This window comes from Molossus molossus, unplaced genomic scaffold, assembly GCF_014108415.1.
Source record: "Molossus molossus isolate mMolMol1 unplaced genomic scaffold, mMolMol1.p scaffold_m16_p_20, whole genome shotgun sequence".
NCBI classification, from domain to species: Eukaryota; Metazoa; Chordata; class Mammalia; order Chiroptera; family Molossidae; genus Molossus; species Molossus molossus.
In genome coordinates this window covers 39,004,195-39,028,330 of record NW_023425356.1, presented here as the reverse complement: position 1 = coordinate 39,028,330, position 24,136 = coordinate 39,004,195, and the positions used below count along the sequence as shown (strand labels likewise).

Here is a 24,136-nt window from a genome sequence, read left to right as displayed (position 1 = left end):
CCTCCACCCCGTTGTTGTTTAAAAAACAAATCCCAGACAACATTATTTTATCCGTTATTATTCTGGGTGTACTTTGAATGCCTTAGAAGTTTTAGTAAGTCAAAAATGAAAACGTTTCCTTATTTTAAGGTCCTTCTGGGAAGATCTTGTCTCTCTGGATGAGGCGGTCATCCTCAGAGCGGAGGTGGGGACATGATTTCCGTTTTAAACAATTACCTGGGGGTAGGGATGTTCACACCGCTCGTCCTCTGGGAGTTTGCTGCTGCAGCCTCGCTCCCCTTCAGCTGAAAGTCTCGGCTTTGCTCCTTCGTGGAGCCGGTGAGTTTCTGAGTGTCGGGGCAGGAATACAGGATGGGAACCGCTGCTTGGGGTAGAAGTGAGTCCAGGGAACAGGACCTTTACCGCTCAAGAACCACTGTTTGTGTTGTTATTTTTAACCACCATGGGGCTGCTGTTTGAAAATATATCTTCTGCCCTGTTAACCAGAGAAGGCTGCATCGTACCTAAGCGTTCCTGTTTCCTACGTGGCCGTTTTGGACACGGCCTGCCATGCTGGGGAACGCTTATTTTTCTAGTTTACCTGTCACCTGCCTCATTACACTCCCCCCTTCCCCGTCTGCGGGCTTCACCTTGTCTCCTTGAGATCTGCTAAGAACTGTGTGTAAACATCAACTGTGAGGGTGTTTTTGTTTTCTGAGCAAAGTGTGTTGTTAGACTCAAGAACTTGGGGATACGGGACCCCGCAGGGGATGTTCTGGTGCCCTTTCCCGGTTTTCCGTGACCTGCATAGAGGCGGTGGTTGTAGAGCCACCGTGCACGTAGGTGAGGTGCCACCTGAATGGTGATCAGCTTAGGAATCTTTCCTGTAACTGCAGGTGTCGCTTACGAGGGTCTCGAAGGGCCTCGGCTAGTGCACAGGCAAGTGGGAAAATGTGTCTTTGGACTAATTTCTCTCCATCTCACCACCGAATGTTCGCGTCAGGAGGCGAGCGATGAAGGAATTAACAAATGGGACCCTTCTGCTTTTGTTGTGGTTACTTAGCAGCTGAAACCTAGGGACTTACATTTTAAACCTTGCACGACAATTTTCCTTTGGCTAAAAATAATATGATCTGTGGATATAATTTGGGTATTCCATAGCAACAGAATTTATAGAAGAAACCAAGAGTCTGATTTTCACCAAACAAAACCTTTCTGCTCTTGAAGGGGGAAATCAGAGAAGACATTTCTACTACCCCTCTCTTCCCCATCCCTTTCTACCCCATCCGTCTTTAAAATTCTTCTTGGAAAAACGACAGTGTTTTCCAGAACTGAGCTGTGCCGGGCGCAGGTTCCTACACAGGATGGACTAGTTGCATTGTTTTCCTTTCTCACACCCAGACGAGGTCTGCATAGTTCTGTGAGGTGTGCTTGGGAGTTGTAAAAATACGGGATGCTGGAAAAATTCCAGAGTCTGTTGGTAAATAGAAAACGTGACTGAACAGCAGTGAGCTTCTGTTAGCGATTTTAGAACTTTTGGGGGGGAAAGGGCAGGTATTCGTAGCACAGCACGGGAAATCAAAAGAATGCGTGATGACCACATGCAAGATTTGGATTTTAATTTTGCTTTCATTTCCCTGAAGAAGTTACAAGTGACTCAGTAAAGAGGATTAGACCGTATTTGGGTGATATTATAAAAGATCCCTCCACTTCTTACCATCGTATTCAAAGATTTATTAGATCAGCCAACCGACTTTTTCTGTATTCCGAGAAAGCTGTCTTTGCCTTGTGTTTTTGACTCAGCAGGTTTCTCGGCCATCTGTTTAGGGAAGGAAAGAGTATGAGGCTGGAAACCCACAGCTGAGAGTTACAGGTGAAGCGTCTGTACGGGAGCGTTTAGGAAGCAGATGGACTGGTTCGGAAGGGGTGTTAGAAGCGGCCGAGCTTTCCTGGGGGTCTGTCCCCCTGTAGCCAGTACTGCAAAAGGCCTTCACCAGCGTGGTGTTGACAGAGCAAATACCCCACAGATTGCTTTCGGCAGCCATGGGCACACTAGAACATTCTTTGTCACATCGGTCGTTCCATTGTAGTTTTTGCAGAGAACCCCCGTGGGATGTGGCCTCTCTCTGGCCTTTGAGACCACCCCCAGAATCAGACACATGAAGGTCTAGGAAAGGGACATTTGGGTGGTGGGAACATTCTTTTAAAAACCTCAGTTCAGTTGCTGTTGTTTTTTAATCCTCACCTGAGGGTATTTTTTCTATTTATCATCAGATAGAGTGGGGAGGGAGGGAGAGAGAGAAACAAACATTGACATTAGAGACACATCGACTGATTGCCTCCTTCAAGGCCCAACCAGGGATGAGCTGCAACCGAGGTACATGCCCTTGACCGGAATCACACCCAGGACTCTGGTCTGTAGGCTGACGCTCTAACTGCTGAGCCAAACCGGCCAGGGCATCGGTTCAGTTTTTTGTCTCCCTAAAGAGCACCAGTGAGCTGAATAACCTCTCATTCCTGTTTTCTACAGGTTAAGCCTCTCTTAAGCCTCCCGAAGTCAGACCGAGCCGAGGCAAATTCCTCAGGTGTCACCAGGAGCCCTGCCCTACCTTGGCAGCCAAAATGCAACCCATTCAGGGTTCATTCTTCCTCTCATCATAACAGCAAACATCGACTTAGCTTCCTGCCATGTGTCAGGCCCTGCTTTAGGTTTAGCGGAGACCACAGAGCTGAATGTGACCCCTCTCTCCCTCAGGACCCCAAGTGGGGAGCTAGCTAAGACACATGCGGGGGTTTCTCCAGGGCGAGGGAAGCTGGTGTCATCAGCTGGAGAGACACAGCCACACGGGTTATAAGACCAAAGGCACTTTGGAACCGATTTCCCGCTACCAAGAAAGAGCCCCTTGCTGATGTCAGACACTACACACACGGTATTGACCGAGAGAAGGAGGCTGGTGCTCCGACCCACTCCCGATGGGCTTGTAGGACCTTGCGTTCAGTGACGGGCTCCTTCCTGCTCCAGGTGTCAGAGTTGGTGATTACAAGGTGGCGGTGCTGGGAGAATGCATGGTTCATTTTATTTATTTTTTTATTTTGAAGATTTTAAAAGAGCAAGTAGAAGGGAAAGGGAGAGAGAGAAACATCTATGTGAGCGCGAAATATCAATTGACTGCCTCCTGCACGCCCCCTATTGGCGATTGAGCCCAGAACCAGGGCACGTTCCCTGAGCGGGAATCAAACCGGTGACCTTTCGGTGCATGGGAAGGTGCCCAACCACTGAGCCTCGCTGGCCAGGGCGCATGGTTCCTTTTTATACTTGGTCTCTTTCCCCAGGGAGTTTTCATAACTTCACATAGCTCCGTGTTAAACTTTGTATTCTTGGCTTTGCCTTCCTCTTTTCTTTAAAACACTTTCTCCACAGTAGCCGGTAGGGTTCTCAAAGCCTTCTTTTCACATCTGCTTTGCTTCTCCCTTGAATCACTGGCTTACAGTGAGGGGGATGAGGAAGGGCCTGTGCCCGCACCTACTGAGGACCCCGGAGAACATCTTCTCATTTACTGCTCACAAACAGGTGCGCTAGGTGTTATCTTTATAGATGGGTAAACCGAGGCTGGGAGAGGATAAATGACTTAGCATTCACCCCAGGCTTCTCTGGTTAGTGCCAGTTCTTGCCTAAAGGGTTGCCTGTGTTCTTTTCCGTAAGAGTGAACTCGGTCTTAGAAGCCATCAGCTCAGCCTCCTCCCGTGAAGTGTCTTTCCCCAGTGAGGCAGGGCTGGACATCCACTTCCCTTTGCTTTACTGACACAAAGACCCTGCAGCTTGAGGCTTCTCAGTATTTGTGGCACTTTCATTTTTTTTGCCTTTGCTTCTTGTTCCTTGTTACACTTGTCACTAAAGGGCGCACGTTGAACTCTCTTACTGATGCTACTTTTCTTTCTAAGATGCCCCTAAGAAAAGGGGAATGAATAGATTATTATTATTATTATTATTTTTGGTGATACGTGCCCCTAGCGGGAACTGAACCCAGGACTCGCTGGTCCGCAGGCCAACACTCAACCGCTGAGCCAAACTGGCCAGGGCTGAATAGATTATTTTTTGAAATTGGAATAAATTACTGCCTTGAAAGAATCCTGAGTCAGTACTGTTCGTTTACCATCTGTAGTAGAGAAAAGACTTGTAGCTTTGTGGGCATCAGCAACAGCTGCAGCTCATTATTATTTACTAGATGTGTCTTTGAAGAGCAGATAAATAAAAATTCTATATTTTAAGTGACTCTTTATTTTTAAAAGAGCTTTCCACGTTAAGAAACACCTTGTAGTGAATAGAATGATGACTGCCTAATTTGATCTCTTTTGACAAGCCATTTTCATCATGAAAATCTACAGTGTCATGAACATGTGACCTTTCTGTGAGAATATGGCATTTAGTTCTAGGTTTTATTTTATTTATTTTTAATCCTCACTTGAGGACATGCTTGGGGGTGGGCGTATGGAGGGAGAGAGAGAGAGAAACATCGATCGGTTGCCTTCTGTATATGCCCCAACCCAGGATTGAACCCACAGCCTCGATATGTGCCCTGACCAGGATCGGAACTGGCAGCCTTTTGGTGCTCAGGGTGATGCTCAACCAACTGAGCACTCTGACCCGGCTAGCTCTAGGTTTTACAATGTTCATGTGGTAAGTAGGATGAGGCCCCAGCAAAACACATGGGAAAGTCAGAAGGAGCCAGGCTGTTTAACGGGACTTGCGGGTAGACTTCACGTCAATTCTGTTATATGGTGGGATATCGAAATCCTTGTCTGTCGGTCTGTCTGTCTTTCAAGGACAAAGCAGAGGAATTGGGCCTACAATACAGCAGGGAGCTGCCTTCTGTTTAAGGCAGAACCTTAGTCCTCCCCGGACAGTTCAGAGGTGGATAAGGGACTGTGCTGTGGATTCTTCAGGAGCTTAAACGTGGCAGGTCATTCCTGGATTCTTAAAACGTTAAAGCGAGAGGGACGGGAGATCATCTTCTCTCACCCTGTCGTTACAGGTCAGTGTCACATAGATTGTTTACCTGGGGTAATTTTGGCACGGCCTTCTTGAAGGTGAGGAATGTCGTAAATGAGGGCCTGGAAGTCCCTTCCAGAGCACAGCTCTCTGCGCAGGAGCTGTGGGTGTCGATGCCGCAAGCTTTCAATTTAGGTAAATGGTGTGCGTTCCCGGCGGAGGAATTGTGCTGCTGGCTCTGCAGGGCTTGAGAGTCGAATGTGCTGATCCTCCCAGCGAAAGTCAGGTACATTGAAATAAGCAGGGACAACTGTGGGAGTTCAGCAGAGATCGCCGGTGGGGGGGTCCGAGGAGCCCATTGAAATCCAGAGGCGGTAACACAAACGGAGCCCCAGGAGCAGGTGTGGCTGGAGTCTGTTCAGTACCTGCATTGAGGGTTGCCTTTTGTTTTTTTAATTTTAAATTTTTTAATCCTTTTGGTTGTGAATATTTTTAGGTCGACAGAAAAGCTAGAAGAATAGTGCTAAAAACACCTGTACGCCCACCCCCTAGATTTCAACAGCTGTTAATGTTTTTGTCATACTTTTTCAACTCTGCCTTTGTGTGTTTGCTTTAGCCATTTGTTAGTTAGTTATGGGCATCGTGCCATGTTCACCCCTAAACATGTCCATTGGCACCTCCTTAAACCCATTCTCCGACATGACCACAATCCCACTACCAAAAAATGGAGGAAATTTAACAATAAGACATTAATACCTAATTTCTATTCTCTATTTCAAATTTCTCTAATTGTCCACATGTTAAAAAAATTTTTTCTTTTTCAAACCTTGATTAGAGAGTCACACATTGAATTTTGTTTTTCTAACTCCTAAATAAATTTCTTTTACTCTGTGTGTGATCAGCTGCCTTCTAATCCCACCTGTTTGATTTTTATTTCATGACACTGACCTTGAGAAGGACCAGACCAGTTTTCTCCCAACCTTTGTGTTGCTACCTGACCAGGGAAGTTTCTTGCCAATTGAAGATTTAAAATGTTTTTAAAAACTTTACTTAGCCAGAGATTTTGTGGGAGTTCTCTAGTCAGGCTGTCAGATATTCCTGATATACCATTTTCAGTAGCCGATGTACTTGAGTCTTTATTTGCAAACACAAGATAAGGCAGCTGTAAAATGTTAGAACAGTTTAGAAATCTATAAACTATCAAGCGAGGGTTGTATTTAATGTCCCCATGATGTAGCTCTGAGATAACAGTTCATCACTTTGGTGAACTTACCTTCTTTCTCATCTCTGTGTGCTGTTTTTTCTTTGTGTATTATAAGAACTGGGGGTCTCTATACCCACAGCCGTGCAGCTTAATGTTTATCTCACTAACCGTGCGATATGGCCGGCGTCCCACGGAATAGGTAGTGAGGGTTGTTTTTAACAGTGGCTGGGATAAATGTGTACCAAGCCAGCCACATTCTTTCATCAGTGTTTAAGATGAGACACACCCAACTGTAAAGTGCTTGGCCCAGGATTAGCTATGTGGCTTGTGCCCACAGAGCAAATATTTTCCTCTGTGTGAGGCTTCTGAGCTGATGTAGGGATTGAATCTTGGTGTTCTGTGTGCCCTGTGTTTCAACAAGTTGTGGGAATGTGTGAGCAGTAAACTCTTAGGGGCTCTGTGTTTGAATTCTGGCTCTCTCTTTGTCATTTTTGGGTGGGTCCCTCCATCGTCCTTTCTGTAGATATCAGGAGATCATCAGGTTGGCCTACCTTGGAGGTAAACACGATAGTCTGCCAACACAAAGTGATTTAGAAATGTTAATATATTTTACCAAGTCAACGTCTCTACTAGCATGTGTATTTTAAGCCATCATAAAGCATATACCTGTCATGCTAAGGAATGTGCCGGAGGCAGGCATCAAAGGCCCAGGGAGTGTGGGGAGTGTGTTTTGCTGTGTTGTAGGGTTGTGGCCTGAACCTTCGTGAGCACTGGGGTACTGACACTGAGTGGTTGCTAAAGGTTGAAGCTCTTTTATTTATGAATTCAAGAATTCCTGCAAGTAGTGAGTCATACCTGTCCATGCAAGGGTCAGGGGCCTCAGAGGTGAGTCTGTGGGTGCAGGGTTGGAAGACCGGCTGAACCTGCCTGGCTTGGGGAATCAAGGTAAGAGCGACCACAGGCACAGGAGATGGTAGCTTGATGGACAGCGGGAGGTTGAATGGAGAGGCTGTCTGGCGTTTCTGGCTGCTTTGGGAGACAGGAGCCTCCTGCGAGAGCCTTGCTGGCTCAGGGTGGGGTGATGAAGCCACTTGGCTGTCTTATGTTTTGCTCTCCATGGCGACAGTGTCATCACCGGCATTTGGTGGCCCACCGGGGTGTCAGAAAATCTTGTTATTAGTAAGTTAAATTATCTGTAATTTGGTGACAGGGCTTTTGCATTAAAGCATTTTATAAACCCTGGCCGGTTTGGCTCAGCGGTTAGAGCGGTTAGAGCGTCGGCCTGCGGTCCAGAGAGACCCGGGTTCTGATCCCGCTAGGGGAATGTACCTCGGTTGCAGTTTGTCCCCAGACCTGGATGGGTTGTGCGGGTGGCAGCCACTCAATGTGTCCCTTTCACGTCAATGTTTCTCTCTCTCTCTTCCTCTCTCTCCCTCCCACTCCATCTGAACAAAAAATGGGGGAAAAAAAGCATTTTATAAAAGAACAAAGTGATGGTAGGGTGGTTCCCCACATCAAACTGTCCACATATTTGGTAAAAAAGGACAAGGAGCTAGCATTTTAAGCACTTTAAAGAATTCACATATTTAAAAATCTTTTTAAAAGTAGGAAGTTGCCGACTGTGCTCAATGTGTATTTCCTTCCTATTCTGTTATCCATTCTAATAAAGTAGACAAGAAAATAAGTGATAAAATATTGAGATCAAAATAAAGGGAACTCATGCTACTGAAAGTAAAGAGGCAGTGTACAAAGATTTTAATTTCAGGGTCAGTGTATCATTTAAACCAACGAACCTCACTCTTCCCTCTGTGAAACGGGGATCATAAAATCTACGCCACAGGCTTGTTCGTAGGGTTGAAATAAGATAATCTATACTTAGAAGTTAGAAAACGGTCTTCAGACTTCACTCCGATTGCTTTATGGAGCAGACAGAATTGTACAGTGAAAAAAGCATGTGTGTTGAAGTTGCATAGACATTGGTTTGAATTCTTTGTCATGCAGTCTGCCTTCTTGGGTGAGTTCTACGTATTTATTTATTCTCACCTGAGGATATGTTTATTGATTCGAGAGAGGGAGGAAGCGGGGGTGGGGAGGAGAGAGAAACATCCATCGGTTGCCTCCCGTAAGAACCTGACTGAGGATTGAACTTGAAACCTAGGTGTGTGCCCTGACCGGGAGTTGAACCGGGTCCTTTTGGTGTACGGGACGACGCTCCAACCCAGCCACTGGGCCAGGACTTGGATGAGTTCTTGCAATCTCTCTGAATCCGTTTCTTCAGCCCTAACACGGGCTTTATCGTGTCACCCTTGCGAGAGAGTATGCAGTGCAGGGCTCTCCCAGGTGCTTTGGAGGCTCTGGAATCGGGGGTTTATCTTGTTATCTTGGGGGGGAGGTTGCAGAGTGTAGAATATGTGCCGTATCACCTACAACTTCCCGCCCGCTAATGACCTCGCTGCTTGTCTGCTTGCAGCGACCGCAGAGGACCACGCCGGGCATGGGCACCTTTCCCCGCGTCTGGAGGAGCACGGCTGGTCGCGCCATCGCCGGGTCCCGACACTGCTAAGGCCGTCTCAGGGGCGTGGGCACCAGGACAGGAGGGCAGCGTCCCAGGGCCACAGAGCCATGCCTTTCGGCCTGAAGCTCCGCCGGACACGGCGCTACAACGTCTTGAGCAAGAACTGCTTTGTCACGCGGATCCGCCTGCTGGACAGCAATGTCATCGAGTGCACCCTGTCGGTGGAAAGCACAGGGCAGGAGTGCCTGGAGGCCGTGGCCCAGAGGCTGGAGCTGCGGGAGGTAAGGGGGGTGTGTGGCGGGTGCGCGGGCGGCAGCTCACCCGAGGGACCGGCCCCCTGTCTCTCGGCACCTGCCATGCCGTTCAGCCGCACCCTTGTGTTTAGCAGAATCCTGTTACACTTAGCATGGGCTCGAGCTCACCCCCGTCAGTGGAGGGAAGCCAAGACACCACCTAGGCCTCTCGAGGGGTGACGGCCTCCCTTCTGTTCCCGCGGGCAAGGAGGTTCCGGGGGCGTCGGAAACGAGAGACTGTCCTCGCCACAGTCTTCTCTGTCTCTGTCGCGTGGGCAGCTGGGGCGGTGGCATCCGGCTGCGCGTCCAGGGGAGAACGCCCGCCTACGGATGGGTGCAGCTGCTTGGAGTTTTTGCCCGTTTGTTTCTATATTTTCCTCTTCAAAGGGAAGAAAAAGAGAGTAAGCATTTAGTGAGTGTGAGCAGTGAGGCTTCCCGTGGGAGCTTGGGAAATGGGGGTTTTGTTCCTTGTAAGACTTCCTGTCCCTCATTTTCCTGGTGTCCTTGGTGCGACTTCCTCGGGCTTTGCGCAGTCCCGGGGTTGACCAGGAAGATGGCCGTGCCATTGCGCCGTGGCAGGGAGTGTTCCTCAGGGCAGCGGGTCCTTTCTGACATGCAGGCCTGCTTTCTTCAGTCTCGCAGACATTCCGGAGGAGAGACGTGGTGAGTAACCACACAGGCATTTGTGTCTTGAGAGCCATGTGTCTTACCAGCTAGTGGGTAAGGTGATAGGGTTGAATGGTCGCCAGTGCTGTAGCCCCGTGGGATTCAAGCCTTACCGAGGACTGAAAAAACTGTCATTGTCCTGGGGCTTGTGACATCACTGTCCAAAAGCTCGGGGTGATGGAGAAGAGGGATGCTGTCTGTTGGAAGTGATTGATTGATGGTGTTTGATCCCCTCTCTCACCCCTCACCATCCACCTTCTCTCCAGGTGCAGAGAGGAACTGGGGTCACAGAAGGTCTTCTCCTGTTGGCTTCTTCTATGGGCCGACTCTTCTCCTCCGGGAGACTGTTCTGCCTGAACACTTCTGTCTCCTGCCAGGCTGCGTGTTTATACTTTGGTTTCAGAGGTCAGCTCTTCCTTCGAAGTTGAACTTCCCGTGTGGGAGCCTGCCCTGCCCTGCAGATGTGTGTAGCTCTGTAGCTGACACCCTGGGATCACGTGTTCTGACCTTGCTGGTTGATGGCTGGCCCTTTTTTCTTATTAGTAATGCATTTGGGTATATACATATTTAAACGTAGGGATGGCCCTGACTTGTGTGGCTCAGGGGTTAGAGCATCAGCCTGCACACCTAAGGGTCGCAGGTTTGATTCCCGGTCAAGGGCACATACTTGGGTTGCATTTCCAGGTTCCGTTCCTGTCCCCAGTTGGGGTGTGTGCGAGAGGCAGCCAATCGATGTGTCTCTCTCACATCGATGTTTCGCGCGCGCTCTCTCTCTCCCCCCCTCCCTCCCTTCCCCTCTCCTCCCCCTTTCCTTCCACTCTCTCTAAAAACCAATGGAAAAAGTATCCTCGGTTGAGGATTAACAAAATAAATAAATAAGTAAACTTAGGTATGTACATGGTTATAAAAGAAGAACCTTAATACTGTGGGTTGGTTGAGCAGGAGACTGGTCTAAATTCTTGGAAAAATTTTTGTTATAGATCATTTAACAATAGATGCAGTGCTTTGCTTTCGAGTCTTCCAGTAAGTCACATTAGAGTAATTAAGTATTCTTCACAGGCCTTGGGAGGCACAGGCCTGTGGCCGAGTGGTCACAAGCGCAGCCTTTGGAGTCTTGGACTTGAGTTCAAGTTACAGGTGGTGGCTTTTCAGTTGGGTAACCTTGGAAATGGCACTGCTCTCCTGGGCCTCAGTTTTCTCACCTGTAAAACGGGTACAGTGATACTCACTTCACTTACCTTGTAGAGCTGATATAAAGATGAAAAGAGATATAGTAGGGCAAACACGGAGTGCTGTCTTTAATGATATGTAACTGTTCAGTTTGAGAGTCTTTTTCATCGAAGAAAATGAGCAACCGCTGCATGTCAGGCACTGTCTTGGGACTTGCTGAACTGAGGGTAAATAAGGTGCAGTTTTGCCGGGAAGACACACACAGCTGAGTAGGGGAGCCCAGCACTTAAACGGGCAGTTAAGATGGGATGTGATCGCGCTGAGACAGTGCAGGGGCGGCCGTGCCCCCCCCAGAGCTGTGCCTGCCCCTCCGAGCACCGTGCCTGGCAGGGGAGAGGAAGCCTCCGTGAAGGATGAGAGCCTTCTCTCTGAACAGGGCCTGAAGGGCACAGGAGTTCAGCAGGTGGAAAAGAAGGCGAGGTCGCCCTGGGCGTGGGGAACTGGATTCTTGCAGATCCAAGGATGTGAAAAAGCCGGCACATTCTTGGGGACTGAAAAGCCACCTCTGCAAATCACCAGGTAGAGCTACAGGGTAAGGTGCAAGGGGGGGCGTGTCTGGAGATGCGTATGGTAGTAATTACTCTTAGCAGACTATTGTCTCTGGCAGGGAGAGGGCAAAGGTCAGCCCCGGATTATCCCTCCACCGTGTTGTCACAAAGGATAAAGTGGTGAAGTCCGCATTTTGCTGTCAGGTGTGTGTGGCTGGTGACTGAGCTAATGCTCAGGTGAGGCTCAGTGTAAGCTGGCTTTATTCTGACCTGCCCCGGACGGGTACATGCACATCAGAGCGAATCACTTTCTTTTCAAATTGTGTGCTTTTGCTCTGTGATGGATGGCATCGGCGGGGTGGCCTTTCGTGCGACAACCCTGAGCTGGAGCAGTCTAACACTGTTCTTTCGTGTACCCTCACCGTGGGGAGGAGCGCGTTGCACCCCGAAGCTGAAGGAGGATGAGCACAGGGTCCGCTCCGCTCACTTGACTTTGTGTAGGGTCAGTTTCCAAACAGAGCGGATGGCGCTTTTGAGGAGAAAGTGGAAATCCATCTAAGATACAACCAAAGGCTTGGTCTGGATGAAGGCTTAGGAACCAGATTACGGTGGATGTGTGGCTTTGCCATGGGAAGCGTCCTGTGGTTTAGGTGTATCCTCAACTTTCTAATAGCTTTCTATTAGGAAAGGTAAATAATTTTGATTTCATTTTTGATCTACGTCAATTACAATGTGTGTTTTACCACTTAGTTTTATTAGATGATTTTATTTTATTTTATTATTATTATTTTTTTTTTAATCCTCATCCGAGGACATTTTTCCATTTTTTGTACAGACAGAGTGGGAGGGAGAGAGAGGAAGAGAGAGAGAGGGAAACATCGATGTGAAAGGGACACATCGAGTGGCTGCCACCTGCACGACCAACCAAGGCCGGGGACAAACTGCAACTGAGGTACATGCCCTTAGCGGGAACCGAACCCGGGCCTCTCCGGACCGCAGGCGGACGCTCTAACAGCTGAGCCAAACCGGCCAGGGCTATTTTTTATAGCAGTTTTAAGTTTACAGCAAAGTTGAGTGGAAAACGGTTCATGTACCTCCTGCCCCACCCCTCTCATACCCTCCTCCACGGTCAACATCCAGAACACGGGAGAACGTGTGTGGCAATTGATGAATCCACATCAATACATCATTGTTCCCCAAAGTCCACAGTTTACATTAGGATTCACTCTTTTTTAAAAATTTTTTAATTTATTGAGAGAGCAAGGGAGGGAGAGAGAGAGAAACAGAAATATTGATTTGTTGTTCCACTTATTTATGCACTTATTGGTTGATTCTTGTATGTGCCCTGACTGGGGATCGAACCCGGAACCTTGGTGTACTGGGGATGATGCCCTAACCAACTGCGCTACCTGGCCAGGGCCTAGTAGGGTTCTCTCTCGGTGGTGTACACCCTGTGGGTTTTGACAAATGTTTAAGGACGTGTCCATATGGTAAGCTTTTTGAGGGTCACATCTGGCTTTGAGTGCACTCTGTGATACCATTTCAAATGGCACCAAGAAGGCCTGGGCCTGGTTCTAGGGTCAGTAAATACAGTCACACCCAGGGAACCTGGATATAATTGGGCCCCTGCTCCCAGAAACCCTAGCGTTTAGAGAGTAGGACAAACAAGCAACAAAGCAGAGGGAACAACCTGTGCCGAGGTGCAGAAACAGGAAGGCGTGTGGAGTTTTCAGGGAAGGGCAGAGTTCAGTTTGCACCTGTGTGTGCGCGCGTGTGTGTGGGTGCGTGTGTGTGTGTGTGTGTGTGGAGGGGTCATGGTGGGAGGGCAGGAGTGTGGAAGGACAGAGGGAGTTTGCTTTTGAAAGTTCTAATGTATCTAGATAGGGAATTTTAGCTGGATCCTGTAGAAGATTGTTTCCAAAATGTGTCACAAAAGTAATTAAAATAATCGCCACCTTTTAATGTGCTACCTGTCATGCTAGAACCTTCCATGTGTCAACTCATTTAGTTCTCTGCTATCCCTGTTAAACCGACGAGGGACCACAGTGCAGGGGGACCTGTGTGTTTTCACCGGTTCCAGCCCAGGCGGGCTGACTGCACCATTCTCATTCCCAGGGATGTGTAGTGGAAGAAGGGCCGTGGTAAATGCTTTGGGAAACACCTCTGTAAGTTCTGTAGATTAAACAACAAATGTGTTGAACTGCGTGTTTCACGGTTCTTTTAGTTTTCTGTTAGCTACTCACTGAACTGGGTGGGGACTAAACCTGCTGCGAGATGGAAAGCCCTCCAGAAGTTTCAAGGTGGAGCCTGACCCGATCACCTTGCGTTTTGGGGAAAGAACCACGTAGCAGAAAAGCAATGGGGGGACGGGGACAGGAGGGACAGCGACGCTCGTCAGGTGGACATCACACTAATCCTGGCAAGAGGAAATAAAACGCATTCCTTAGGGGAAAAAAATTTTTTTAATTGTTTTAAGTTCAGGAAAAAAAAAAAAAGGTATGAGTTTCTGGCCAGGAACTTTATTAAAGGAAGAGATTTAAGAGATATAAAGGCTCAGAAAATTAGAATCCTCATAATATAGTTACAACATATCTGGATCAATGGCTTTCAACCCTTTCCCCCAAATGAAATCTTCGGCGGAACTTTGATGTATAAAACGGAACTGTTCTGTTGGCAGAAGGGATGGCTGTCTAGAATTCCATTTTCTTGTGTCCTTCCTCCCCCTCAACACCGTTTGAAAAATCAGTGACCTAGGTTTAGAGAGAAATAGTTACAACAATGTGGCCTTATGATTGATTCTCATATTTCATTTATTTATTTTTTAATCCTCACCTGAGGATATTTTTCTATTTATCTTCAGGGAGAGAGATAAACATGGATGTGAGAGGGACACATTGACTGGCTGCCTCCTGCATGACCCCATCCGGGACCAGGGACGAACCGCAACCGAGGTACATGCCCTTGGCTGGAATCGAACCCGAGACTCACTGGTCTGCGGGCTGATGCTCTACCACTGAGCCAGACCAGCCAGGGCGATTCTCATGTTTTAAAAATAAATACGTGAAGAAGCAGCAGAGTAGTGGCTAGGGAGGTGAGCTTGGGTCACACTGCCTGCGTTTGAATCCCTGCTCCGCCACTGCTGTGGCATCTTGGGCTGCTGCTGAGCTACCGGGCGCCTCCGTTTTTTCCCCTGTAAACGGAGATGGGGAAAGCAGCAACCTCCGCGAGTTGTTGGGGGATTGAATGAGTTTGTTTTTGCAGAGTGGCCAGAGTATTGATGGTGCTCGGCCCAGGGTGGTTAAGTTTCAGTATGGTGGTCTCCTCTGCTGGACACCACGTGCACTGCCTGGACCTGCTCCACGCTCTCAGGGAGGGCTCTCCTCCTTTCATTCGTCTCTTGCTTGCTCCGTCTGTGGATGGTTTTCTTGATTCCAAGCTGGGATCTCACATTGAGCCAGAAACTTTCAAGTACTGGCTGTTCATTAAGATCGTGCTGTCCACTGGGATGGCCACGGGCCACACGTGGCTGCTGAGCGCTTGAAGTGTGCTCATGTGAACCGAGATGTGCACTAGGGGTAAAGTACACGTCAGATTTTGAAAACCTCGTGTGGAGAAAAAAGTTAAAATAGTTCACTGATCATTTTTATGATTAGTTACATGTTGAAAGCATATTTTGAGTATATAATTTCAAAAAGTTATTAAAACTAATTTTACATGTTGGTATTTTTCAGTGTAGCTACTAGAAAATTAAAAATCAAATATGTGGCTCACATAGTTCTACTAAACAGTGCTGCTCTAAGAAAGGCAAGAGAGCCGTGTTAATAGTAATCAGTAATATAAAGAAGTCTAATAAAATGTAAAAATATACTGGAGTTATTTTTTTTTTAGGGATAACCTTCACTCTACTTTTAGTTGAAAAATAATAAATGGAGCCCAGCTGGTGTGGCTCAGTGTTTGAGCATCAACCCATGCACCAAGAGGTCGCCAGTTCGATCCCCGGTCAGGGCACATGCCCAGGTTGTGGGCCCAATCCCTAGTGAGGGACATGCAGAAGGTGGCCAGTCAGTGTTGTCTCTTATCAATGTTTCTATCTCTCTCTCCCTCTCCCTTTCTCTCTCTCTAAAATAAATAAAGAAAAAATAATAATAAATGGAGGAGGGGTAAGTAAGTGAACAAAGGTGCCTGAGATACTTCTCACAGCTAGTCTATTCAAGATAGAGAACTGTTGTTCTGTTAGGAAGTCCAGCATTCTTGGGAGGGTGAATTCGCTGACTCCTGGACCTCCCCAAGGCTAGACTAAGAACACTGGTTTTTAAAAGAACCTACAGAAAAAATTTATAGTCATTTCATAGGGTAGGATTATCCTCCAATTATCCCCTATTTCTTTTGCAAATTTATATTCTTGCCTTTTCTAAAAGCTGATTTATCCAATGTTATCAATGATGGTAGAGATGCCTCACATTTTGCTATTTTCATAATGGTTGGCATCTATAAAGATTTGGAATTATAACAATGCATTTCCTATCACCTAAGAAAAGCTAACTTACATTAAGGATATTTCTATGGTTTGCTTTTATGCTAATCTTTTGGGAAATGGTAACTTCAGTGTGATTATGGGCATATTTGATTAAACGGAACACCTAATTTCCTGACCTTGTCAGATAATAGCAGCATTTGCCTTATTTTATAACCTCCTTAGCCATATCCATGTATGTTTGTATGTGCAGTGGACGAAAGTAATCAACACTGATTAAGAATCGAATGAACAGTAGTCTGCTTGGGAGATTTCTCGTCTTTGAATTTGCATTGCTTTTTGTCTCTGTAATGATAATAATGTGAAATCTTATTAGCTTAATTTTAATGTCAATTCTGTGAGGTAAATTGACCCCACTGTCTGTTTTCTAGGCATAGAGATTGTAGGTGAAATAATTCCCCCAGTCTTAACTTGTAAGTCTTCCTCTTGTTGCGTATTCTGAGTGATTTTTCTTGGCTAGGAGATTCGCTCCTTGGGTCTGTGTTACCCTGCAGTTTCTTTTCCTGTGCTTTTCTGAAGAGATTGGCAAGGAGACTGAAGATGGTGCAGTTGTTAATTATAGATGTGTCAGCTCTCGAAATCCCAGCCCTACCGAGAGTAGAGTGGTTTTCCTTACAATTATCTCACTGACGTACAGTGGCTTATTTTCCAAAGCCGCTGGAATGCGATGGTATGAGGTGCACTTTCAGAAGCTGCCTGTAGTCGTCTTGAGAAGCGTTTCCCACGCCTCGGTGGAGGTGTTAGTGCTTTATCGAATTCCCGTGTGTTTCACGTGGAGGCATACCATCTCTGTTTCTAACTTTACAACTGGAATACCGGGTACTCCAAGCAACCTACTACAGCTTCATGCGAGAAAGTTTAAACTTTTGCTTCTGGATGATTAACTCTTCAGAATGCTTGAGATAAGATCATGGATTTGACCCCTAGTAATTGTGAAGACTGTGTCTCTAACCCTGACAAATCGTTAGCGTAAAAGCTGTGCCATTGGTCGCAAAACTGGAAAAAAAAAAAAACCTTAAGAAATCTTTTCCTTATATTAATAGCCAGAGTGGGGGGAAAACACACATAAATGAGCAGATGAATCAAAAACACTTCCGACTGGCCCCGGCCAGTGTGGTTCAGTGGTTTGGATGTTGTACCATGTACTGAAAGGTCGACAGTTCGCTTCGCTGTCAGGTGGGGGTGCGTACGTTGGGGGCAACCAATCGATGTTTCCCCCTCTCTCCCTCTGTAGCCTCTTTCTAAACACCGGCTCCCCTGCGTTGTTCTTCAGGGCGCATGTGTAGTAACGAGGGTGCGTTCCTCTCCCTGGGCTCAGAGACCCAGCCAGCGAGTGTTCCCTGCATGTACTCAGCCAGCACAGGGGGAGCCTTTCGGTGGTGGAGGAACTGGCTTCTCTTTGGAATCATCCACCATGGGCTCCTCACCCATGTGGCCATGTTTAACAGTGAGGCTCAGCTTCCAGAATTCAGCTGGAGTTGCAATTAGCAAGTCAGTTGTGAACAGGCCTGTGTGGTCCCAGCGGGGCCTGACGTGATGAATGGTCTCCTGGCTAACACGCAGGAAGCTGGTTGGTGCGCACGTTGTTTAAGTGAGCTGTTAGGTTCTGATCGCATTTCCTGTACACACATGACAGAACAAACTGGTGCTATATTGTCAACTGGACTAGAGCAGGCTAAGAACTTTGAGAGGGTTTTTCTCCTCTAGTAAATCCCTGGAGTATGGCTATAGCTGAAGAGAGAATGAGGGTGGTGGGGTGGCGGGTTACTTTGGGCTTCACAGAACAGTGTGTGTGTGTGGGGGGGAGGGGATCTCATGAATGGACTTCGCTTTCTATTTGATAACTGAATTCATCACTTCTAAAATTAGGTTGTTAGGACTGTGAGTAAGTAGAAACTGTGTCTGCCAGGTTACCCGTCTCCTCCAATTCCACCCTGCATTGGAAACCCCATATTTTGAGTAGTTCTGTAATTTTTTTATTGGATAAATGCATAACAGGTCACCCTGAAAGATCCCGTGTCCTATGAAAAGGCTGTGTTGCAACAACAAAAGAAATCTTATGCCGTGAATTAGGCTTTTTTTGCATTAGAAGTGGTTTGCCTTGTATTTAGAGCTCTGTACTATCAATGATGGCTCAAGTCTGACCTTACCGTGATTTCTCTTGCACCTACCTCATCACCCCCCTTTCAGTGTATACATCTGTGGGTGCATTTATCTTTGCATGTGCATGGGGTGTATATGTACTCTATGGAATATTCTTTCTCAGGTTTTTTGAGGGGGCAAAGATCAGGTCTGGTTTAATGATTAGGTGGGTGGGAGTGAGAAAAGGAAATTTAAAATACTAGTATTTGCCCAGCTGGTGTGGCTCAGTGGATTGAGTGTTGTCTCAGGGACTGAGAGGTTCAGGTTCGATTCCTCGTCAGGGCACATGCCTGGGTTGCAGGCTTGATTCCCAGTAGGGGGCGTGCAGGAGGCAGCCAATAGATGTTTCATTTTCACATTAATGTTTCTCTCTCTCTCCAAAAAAATAAAAAAAATCAATAAAAACACTTTTAAAAAATACTAGCCTTTAAAACACAGGAGAGTAAAAAAAAAATTTTTTTTTTAATTTTCTTTTGAAAAATCAACCGTAGAGTGTTTATGCAGTTACCGTGGGCCCTTTATAATTTGAACGTTACTAATTTGAGTGAATGTTATAATTTGAATGAAGTAAGGCCTATAAAATTATACCCCCAAATGTCCAGACTACTTTTAGTGAAAGATACTAAATCATGGTTGGCCTGTTAAGTAACTGTAAAGTTTGCCCTCCCTTTCTCCACCCATGCTTATAAAAGGGCTCTTTTCCAACTAAAATAATTATTACATAGCACATTACTGTTTACATACGTTACCTCATTTATTATACGCAAACGCATGCTGGCCGTCCAAAATACCCTCTGCGGCACTGTGCCCCTCGGAGGGATTCGGTAGAGTGCAGAACCGCCTCGGCCCCTGTCCCCGTTTATTAAGTTCCCGGGTTTCCTCATTTGAAGATTCGCCTAAGCCTGTGTCGTAGGTCCCCTCGGGCAGCATCAGAGTGATGTCCCAGTGTCCCACCCACACCTGTAATGAGACCCAAGAAAATCTTGGGGAGGCACTGCTTCGTGACTTTCTTTTTTCTTTTTTTTTTTATCCTCACCCGAGGACATTTTTTGATATTTTGTTCGGATAGAGTGGGAGGGGGAGAGAGAGAGAGAAACATGGATGTGAAAGGGACACATCGAGTGGTCGCCACCCACACGACCCAACCAGAGCCGGGGACAAACAGCAACCTTAGCGGGAACCGAACCCGGGTCTCTCTGGACCGCAGGCCGACGCTCGAACCGCTGAGCCAAACTGGCCAGGGCTGTTTATTTTTTCTTATATCTTTTAGATTTTTGTGTTATCAATGGGCTTTCCAGCTTCTACTTTGGCTTGCCTTTTCTTTTTTTTCCTTTCTTTTTTTATTTTAGAGAGAAAGAGAGGGAGATGGAAACATCAGTGAGTGAGAACATGGATTGATCTCCTCCTGCATGTCCCCCTGGGGATTTGACTCACAACCTATGACCAGGAATCGAACCAGCGTCCTCTTGGTGCATGGGTCGACCCTCAACCGGGCTGGCTTGCCTTTTCTCATTTAGCTCCAGGCAACCTCTGTTTTCTAACCCTGTGGTTCACAGGGGTGCAGTAGTGCTGACGAGCAGCCTTCTTGAAGCTTGTCTGCTTTTAGCCCGACAAGGATGATGGTAACAGTAGCATCAGCAGCACAGAATGAGGCTCCGTTCCCAAAGTGGTTACTTAACATGTGCGCCCCCCCAATGCCCAGTCGAATGGCATCACCTCATTTACACCCCTGGGATCCTGCGGGTGATAGTCGTGATCAGCATCCCCATTTTACCGGTGAGGAAGCACCCATGAGGTTCGGGTGGCTCAGGAGCTGGGAGAGGAGCTGGCCTCAGCCTGTGTTCTTCGGACGTGGCCGCATTTGCCTTGTCTGCACCCTCCATCTCGCTGAGCAGCTCATGGGCGCGCCGAAGCTGGGAAAGGAACAGGAGGGTCAGAATTCACTCAAGCCAGTTTGTCTGAGTTCATAGAAATAGAACCTGGGCTCCGTTTGTTGGCATCTCGTGGCTCAAGAAATGCATCGGCTTCTGGTGCGAACTTGCCCTTTGGAACATCATGGAGGAAAGCCGGTCAGATCACTGCTCCCATCGGAATGTATCGTATGAAAATATCCCGTAGAGCACTTGGGTCTGTAGCTGCATGGAGGCGAGGCCATGCCTGGTTTTCTAGTCGAGTGAGTCCGAACTTTGCGACAGGCTGGGCAGTGCTGTGGCAGGGTGGACCCACGGCAGCGGGGAGGGGGAGCCCGCTGGCGGCGGGGGGACATCTGCACAGGAATGCCTTCCGAAATGACACACAGCCATGAAAACATTCTTCTGAAGGCAGGTGTCCAGGTGTGCTGTGAGGCATTCTAGGCTGTGATTGCAATAGAAAAGAATGCTCCCAAAGCAGTGATCTCGGTTCTGGAGATTGTTGTGCTGATCCTGACATCCGAGCGTCGATGCGTCTGAAGACAGCATTGGATGCCTAAAAGCACCTGTTGTCATCACTTAGCACGTCGTTCGGGACTGAACTGGGTGAGGCTTCAAGCCTGCCGGTGACATTGTCACGTTGGCCTGTGAGAGCCCACCACAGTCGGCCGAGAACAGGGGCCCCCGTGGCTGCTGGGCCCCTTGGCTGCTGCGCGGAGACCCTTCCGCTCTGAACACTCGGCACGGGGGAGAGATTTGCTGCAGCTCACGTGTCATGAAGTGGTCCAGGCGATGGTTTGTAAAGGACTCTGTTGAAGCTCAAAGGGAGTGGACCCGTTTTCAGTTAACATCTGGTACTGGATGAAAAAGGTCCACACTGGAAGCTTTCAGTGGGCAGAAGGTTTTGTGTCCTAAGTGATCAGTTACTTGGCAGGAGGTGCAGGAACGGGGTTTGCCTTTGCCAGCATGCTCCACGTGAGGTCACGAGGCACAGAAGCCACAGGGAAGTCAGCCTGGAGATCTGAGGAGAGAAGACGGGGCGGTCCCCACCCTGCACCGCCCCCTTGACCTGACAGGGGTGCAGCGGTACCTCCTAGACAAACAGTAGCGGTGGGTGTGGATGCTGCCTCTGGGTACTCAGTGTCGATCACAGTGTTGTGTACACGTGGGTTCTCTTTAATTCCCCCCCGAGTTAGAAAGGAAAGCCGAATGCTTGTGTATGGGCTGGGGAGCCGAGGGGGACGCGAGGCCCAGGAGCCGTTCCCTGTGTGGTCTCCGGAAGGCCCTCGCAGCTCAGACTGATGTTGTTTTGCCCTTTTATCTAGACGCACTACTTTGGCCTCTGGTTTCTCAGCAAGAGCCAGCAAGCGCGATGGGTGGAGCTGGAGAAACCTCTGAAGAAACATCTGGACAAGTTCGCTAATGAGCCGCTGCTTTTCTTCGGAGTCATGTTCTACGTGCCAAATGTGTCATGGCTGCGGCAAGAGGCCACGAGGTAGGAGCTTTTTTCCCGCATTCCATGGAAGGGGTGCGGGTGGACCGTGAGACCGCCGTGGAGCAGATGAGCTGGCTGCCTCGGGGGGGTGTGTGGTGGGGGAGAGGGTGCAGTGGATGGGAATTCTTTTTTATTTTGTTTTTTTATCCTCACCTGAGGACATTTCTTGCACTTATCTTCAGATTGAGAGGGAGGAAGAGAGAGAGAGAGAGAGAGAGAGAGAGAGAGAGAAACATTGATGTGACAGACACATTGAGTGGCTGCCACCCACACGACCCCAACTGGAGCTGGGGATAAATTGCAAGTGAGGCACGTACCCTTAGCGGGAACCAAACCTGGGACTCTGGTCCGCAGGCTGATGCTCTAACCGCGGAGCCAAACCGGCCAAGGTGGATGGGGATTCTTTCCTGGTTGCTTTTCAGCTTTAGAGCTTTTATTTGTAGCTGACTCAGGATTCCCTCCAATGCTCAGAAGGCAGAGTGGCCTCTGGACTTCGTGCCTAGCAGCATGGAAGTATTAGGTGGAGACGGCGGTAAAATAAGCAAGAATTGAATAACAAAAGTGAACCATGTATTTCCTATCCAGCCCACGGCTTCCCTCAGAAGGCCCCCAAACAAAAGGTACTTGCAGACTTCGGATTTGAGGATTCTGAAGGGGACTGCGGATGGGAGTCGAGTTGAGGAATACGTTGAGCGGGCGAGAGTTTTGATGGTCTGAGGTTAAATAAGAGGAGACAGGCAGCCAGTGGTGGAGGGTGACCTAGCCTGGGTTGTTCCCATCCTCCTGCTCATTGGCTGCTTAACCTTGGAGAGAATACGTCCTGGAAATGATATTCCCCCTCATCTGTAAAGAGAGGGGTTTCGATACGTTCCTCAGGTTCTGACAATGTGAGATCCTATGAATGAAACAAATGCATTTTTGTTGGTGTTAGTCTGGTTCACTGTTGTAAGAGTTTTCCACGAAGATGTCCTGGGGGGCGGTGTGGCTCCTCATGACATGGTTATTTTCGGTAATAAAGGGAATGGCATGAACTCTTCAGTTCCAGCTCTCCCCTGGGTCCTGGCTTTCCGTGTGCTTTCGAAGCAGGCCAGTGGCTTGCTGAGACAGAGGAGCAGTGTGCGACTGGACTAGTGCGTGTGCAGTTTCTTAGATTTCAAATTTCTGAAATAAGGATGGGCTTGAAATTCTTATATACCTTTCTGAGGTAATAGCTTCCATCTTCTTTGTTGTTGGGTTGTTTTTTTTATTCTCACCTGAGGGCATGTTTCCCTTTATCTACAGATAGAGTGGGAGGGAGGGAGTGAGAGAGAAACATCGATGTGAGAGGGGCACATGGAGTGGGTCCCTCCCACACGACCCCGACCAGAGCCGGGGACAAACCACAGCCGAGGTACGTGCCCTTGACTGGAATTGAACCCATGACTCATTGGTCAGCCACCTTCTAAGCCAGACTGGCCAGGGCTTCTTTGTTTTTTTTTTTTAATCAAACACTATTGTTAAATAGGTGACATTTCTGTAAACAGAGGCCATGAGATGGAGAACAGTCTGACCCAGGAAACCTGGCTGTCTTTCAGGTGTCACTCATTGGAAGCACTTGGTTGTATACTGTCACCCACTGTCTTCATGTTATTTCACTTACCTAAGTCTTTTCTGTACCAGAAATTATTTACACCTCAAAACTGGACAATTTCCGTTGGCTTTTCCGTGCTCACCGAGTACTTCCCACGGTTAGGAACACCACGTTAGGTGCATGAGTACTTGCTGTCTGTGGCTCTCGGACCGTTAACTGCGAGGAAGTGAGTAACAATGTCCATGCCCTTGACTGGGAATCAGACCCGCGACTCTGGTCCTCGGGCCGACGCTCTAACCGCTGAGCCCAACCGGCCAGGGCAGGTGTCTGTTACTTTAGACAGACTTATTCTGTGAGGTCTGTGGTGGAGGAAGAGCGGTCGTAATGGTGAGGGACTCAGAAATTGTGTTTTATGAAGTTCAAGGAATCAGGTTGTTTAAACTTGGAGAAATGACCACCTGAGGAAAATGGAAGACTTTGGGGAAGGAGTTCTGTGTCTGCTCTGGGACACACAATTCGGGCTGATAGTGAAGATCAAAGAATTGAAAGATAAAAAAAATAAATAAATAAAAAATGCCCTGGCCAGTTTTGCTCAGTGGTTAGAGCATCGGCCTGCGGTCCGGAGAGACCCGGGTTCGGTTCCCGCTAAGGGCATGTACCTCGGTTGCAGTTTGTCCCCAGCCCTGGTTGGTCGTGCGGGTGGCAGCCACTCGATGTGTCCCTTCACGTCGATGTTTCTCTCTCTCTCTCCCTTCCTCTCTCTCTCCCACTCTATCTGTACAAAAAATGGAAAAATGTCCTCGGGTGAGGATAAAAAAAAAAATAAAAGAAAGAAAGAGAGAGAGAGAGAGAGAGAGGAAGGAAGGAAGGAAGGAAGGAAGGAAGGAAGGAAGGATTGAAAGACTCCGGTTACTTGGCTCAATGTAAGAACATAGTTTCTAATCATTAAGCCCATGTAAAAGTGGACCAGGCACGCACATGAAAGGGCAGGAGCCCCCGTGTGGTGTCCTGCAGGAGACCGTCGTGGGGGGTAGGGTGCTGCAGGCGATCAGCTGCGTCCACAGACAGGACCTGCCCCATCATGATGAACTGGAGTATTTGTTATCAGCATGGACTCCGG

General features: G+C 47.9%; 1 protein-coding gene across 2 annotated transcripts in view; it reads left to right on the top strand.

Annotated features, from left to right (window-relative positions):
• Window positions 1-24,136, top strand: part of PTPN14 (protein tyrosine phosphatase non-receptor type 14) — a 163,618-nt gene that overhangs the window by 58,952 nt on the left and 80,530 nt on the right. For both annotated transcript variants that reach the window (XM_036272478.1, XM_036272479.1), the window contains 2 exons: window positions 8,644-8,969; window positions 21,277-21,446. In XM_036272478.1, the coding sequence (XP_036128371.1) occupies window positions 8,796-8,969; window positions 21,277-21,446 (344 nt within the window). In that variant the 5' untranslated portion in view covers window positions 8,644-8,795. The remainder of the gene's footprint in view (window positions 1-8,643; window positions 8,970-21,276; window positions 21,447-24,136) is intronic.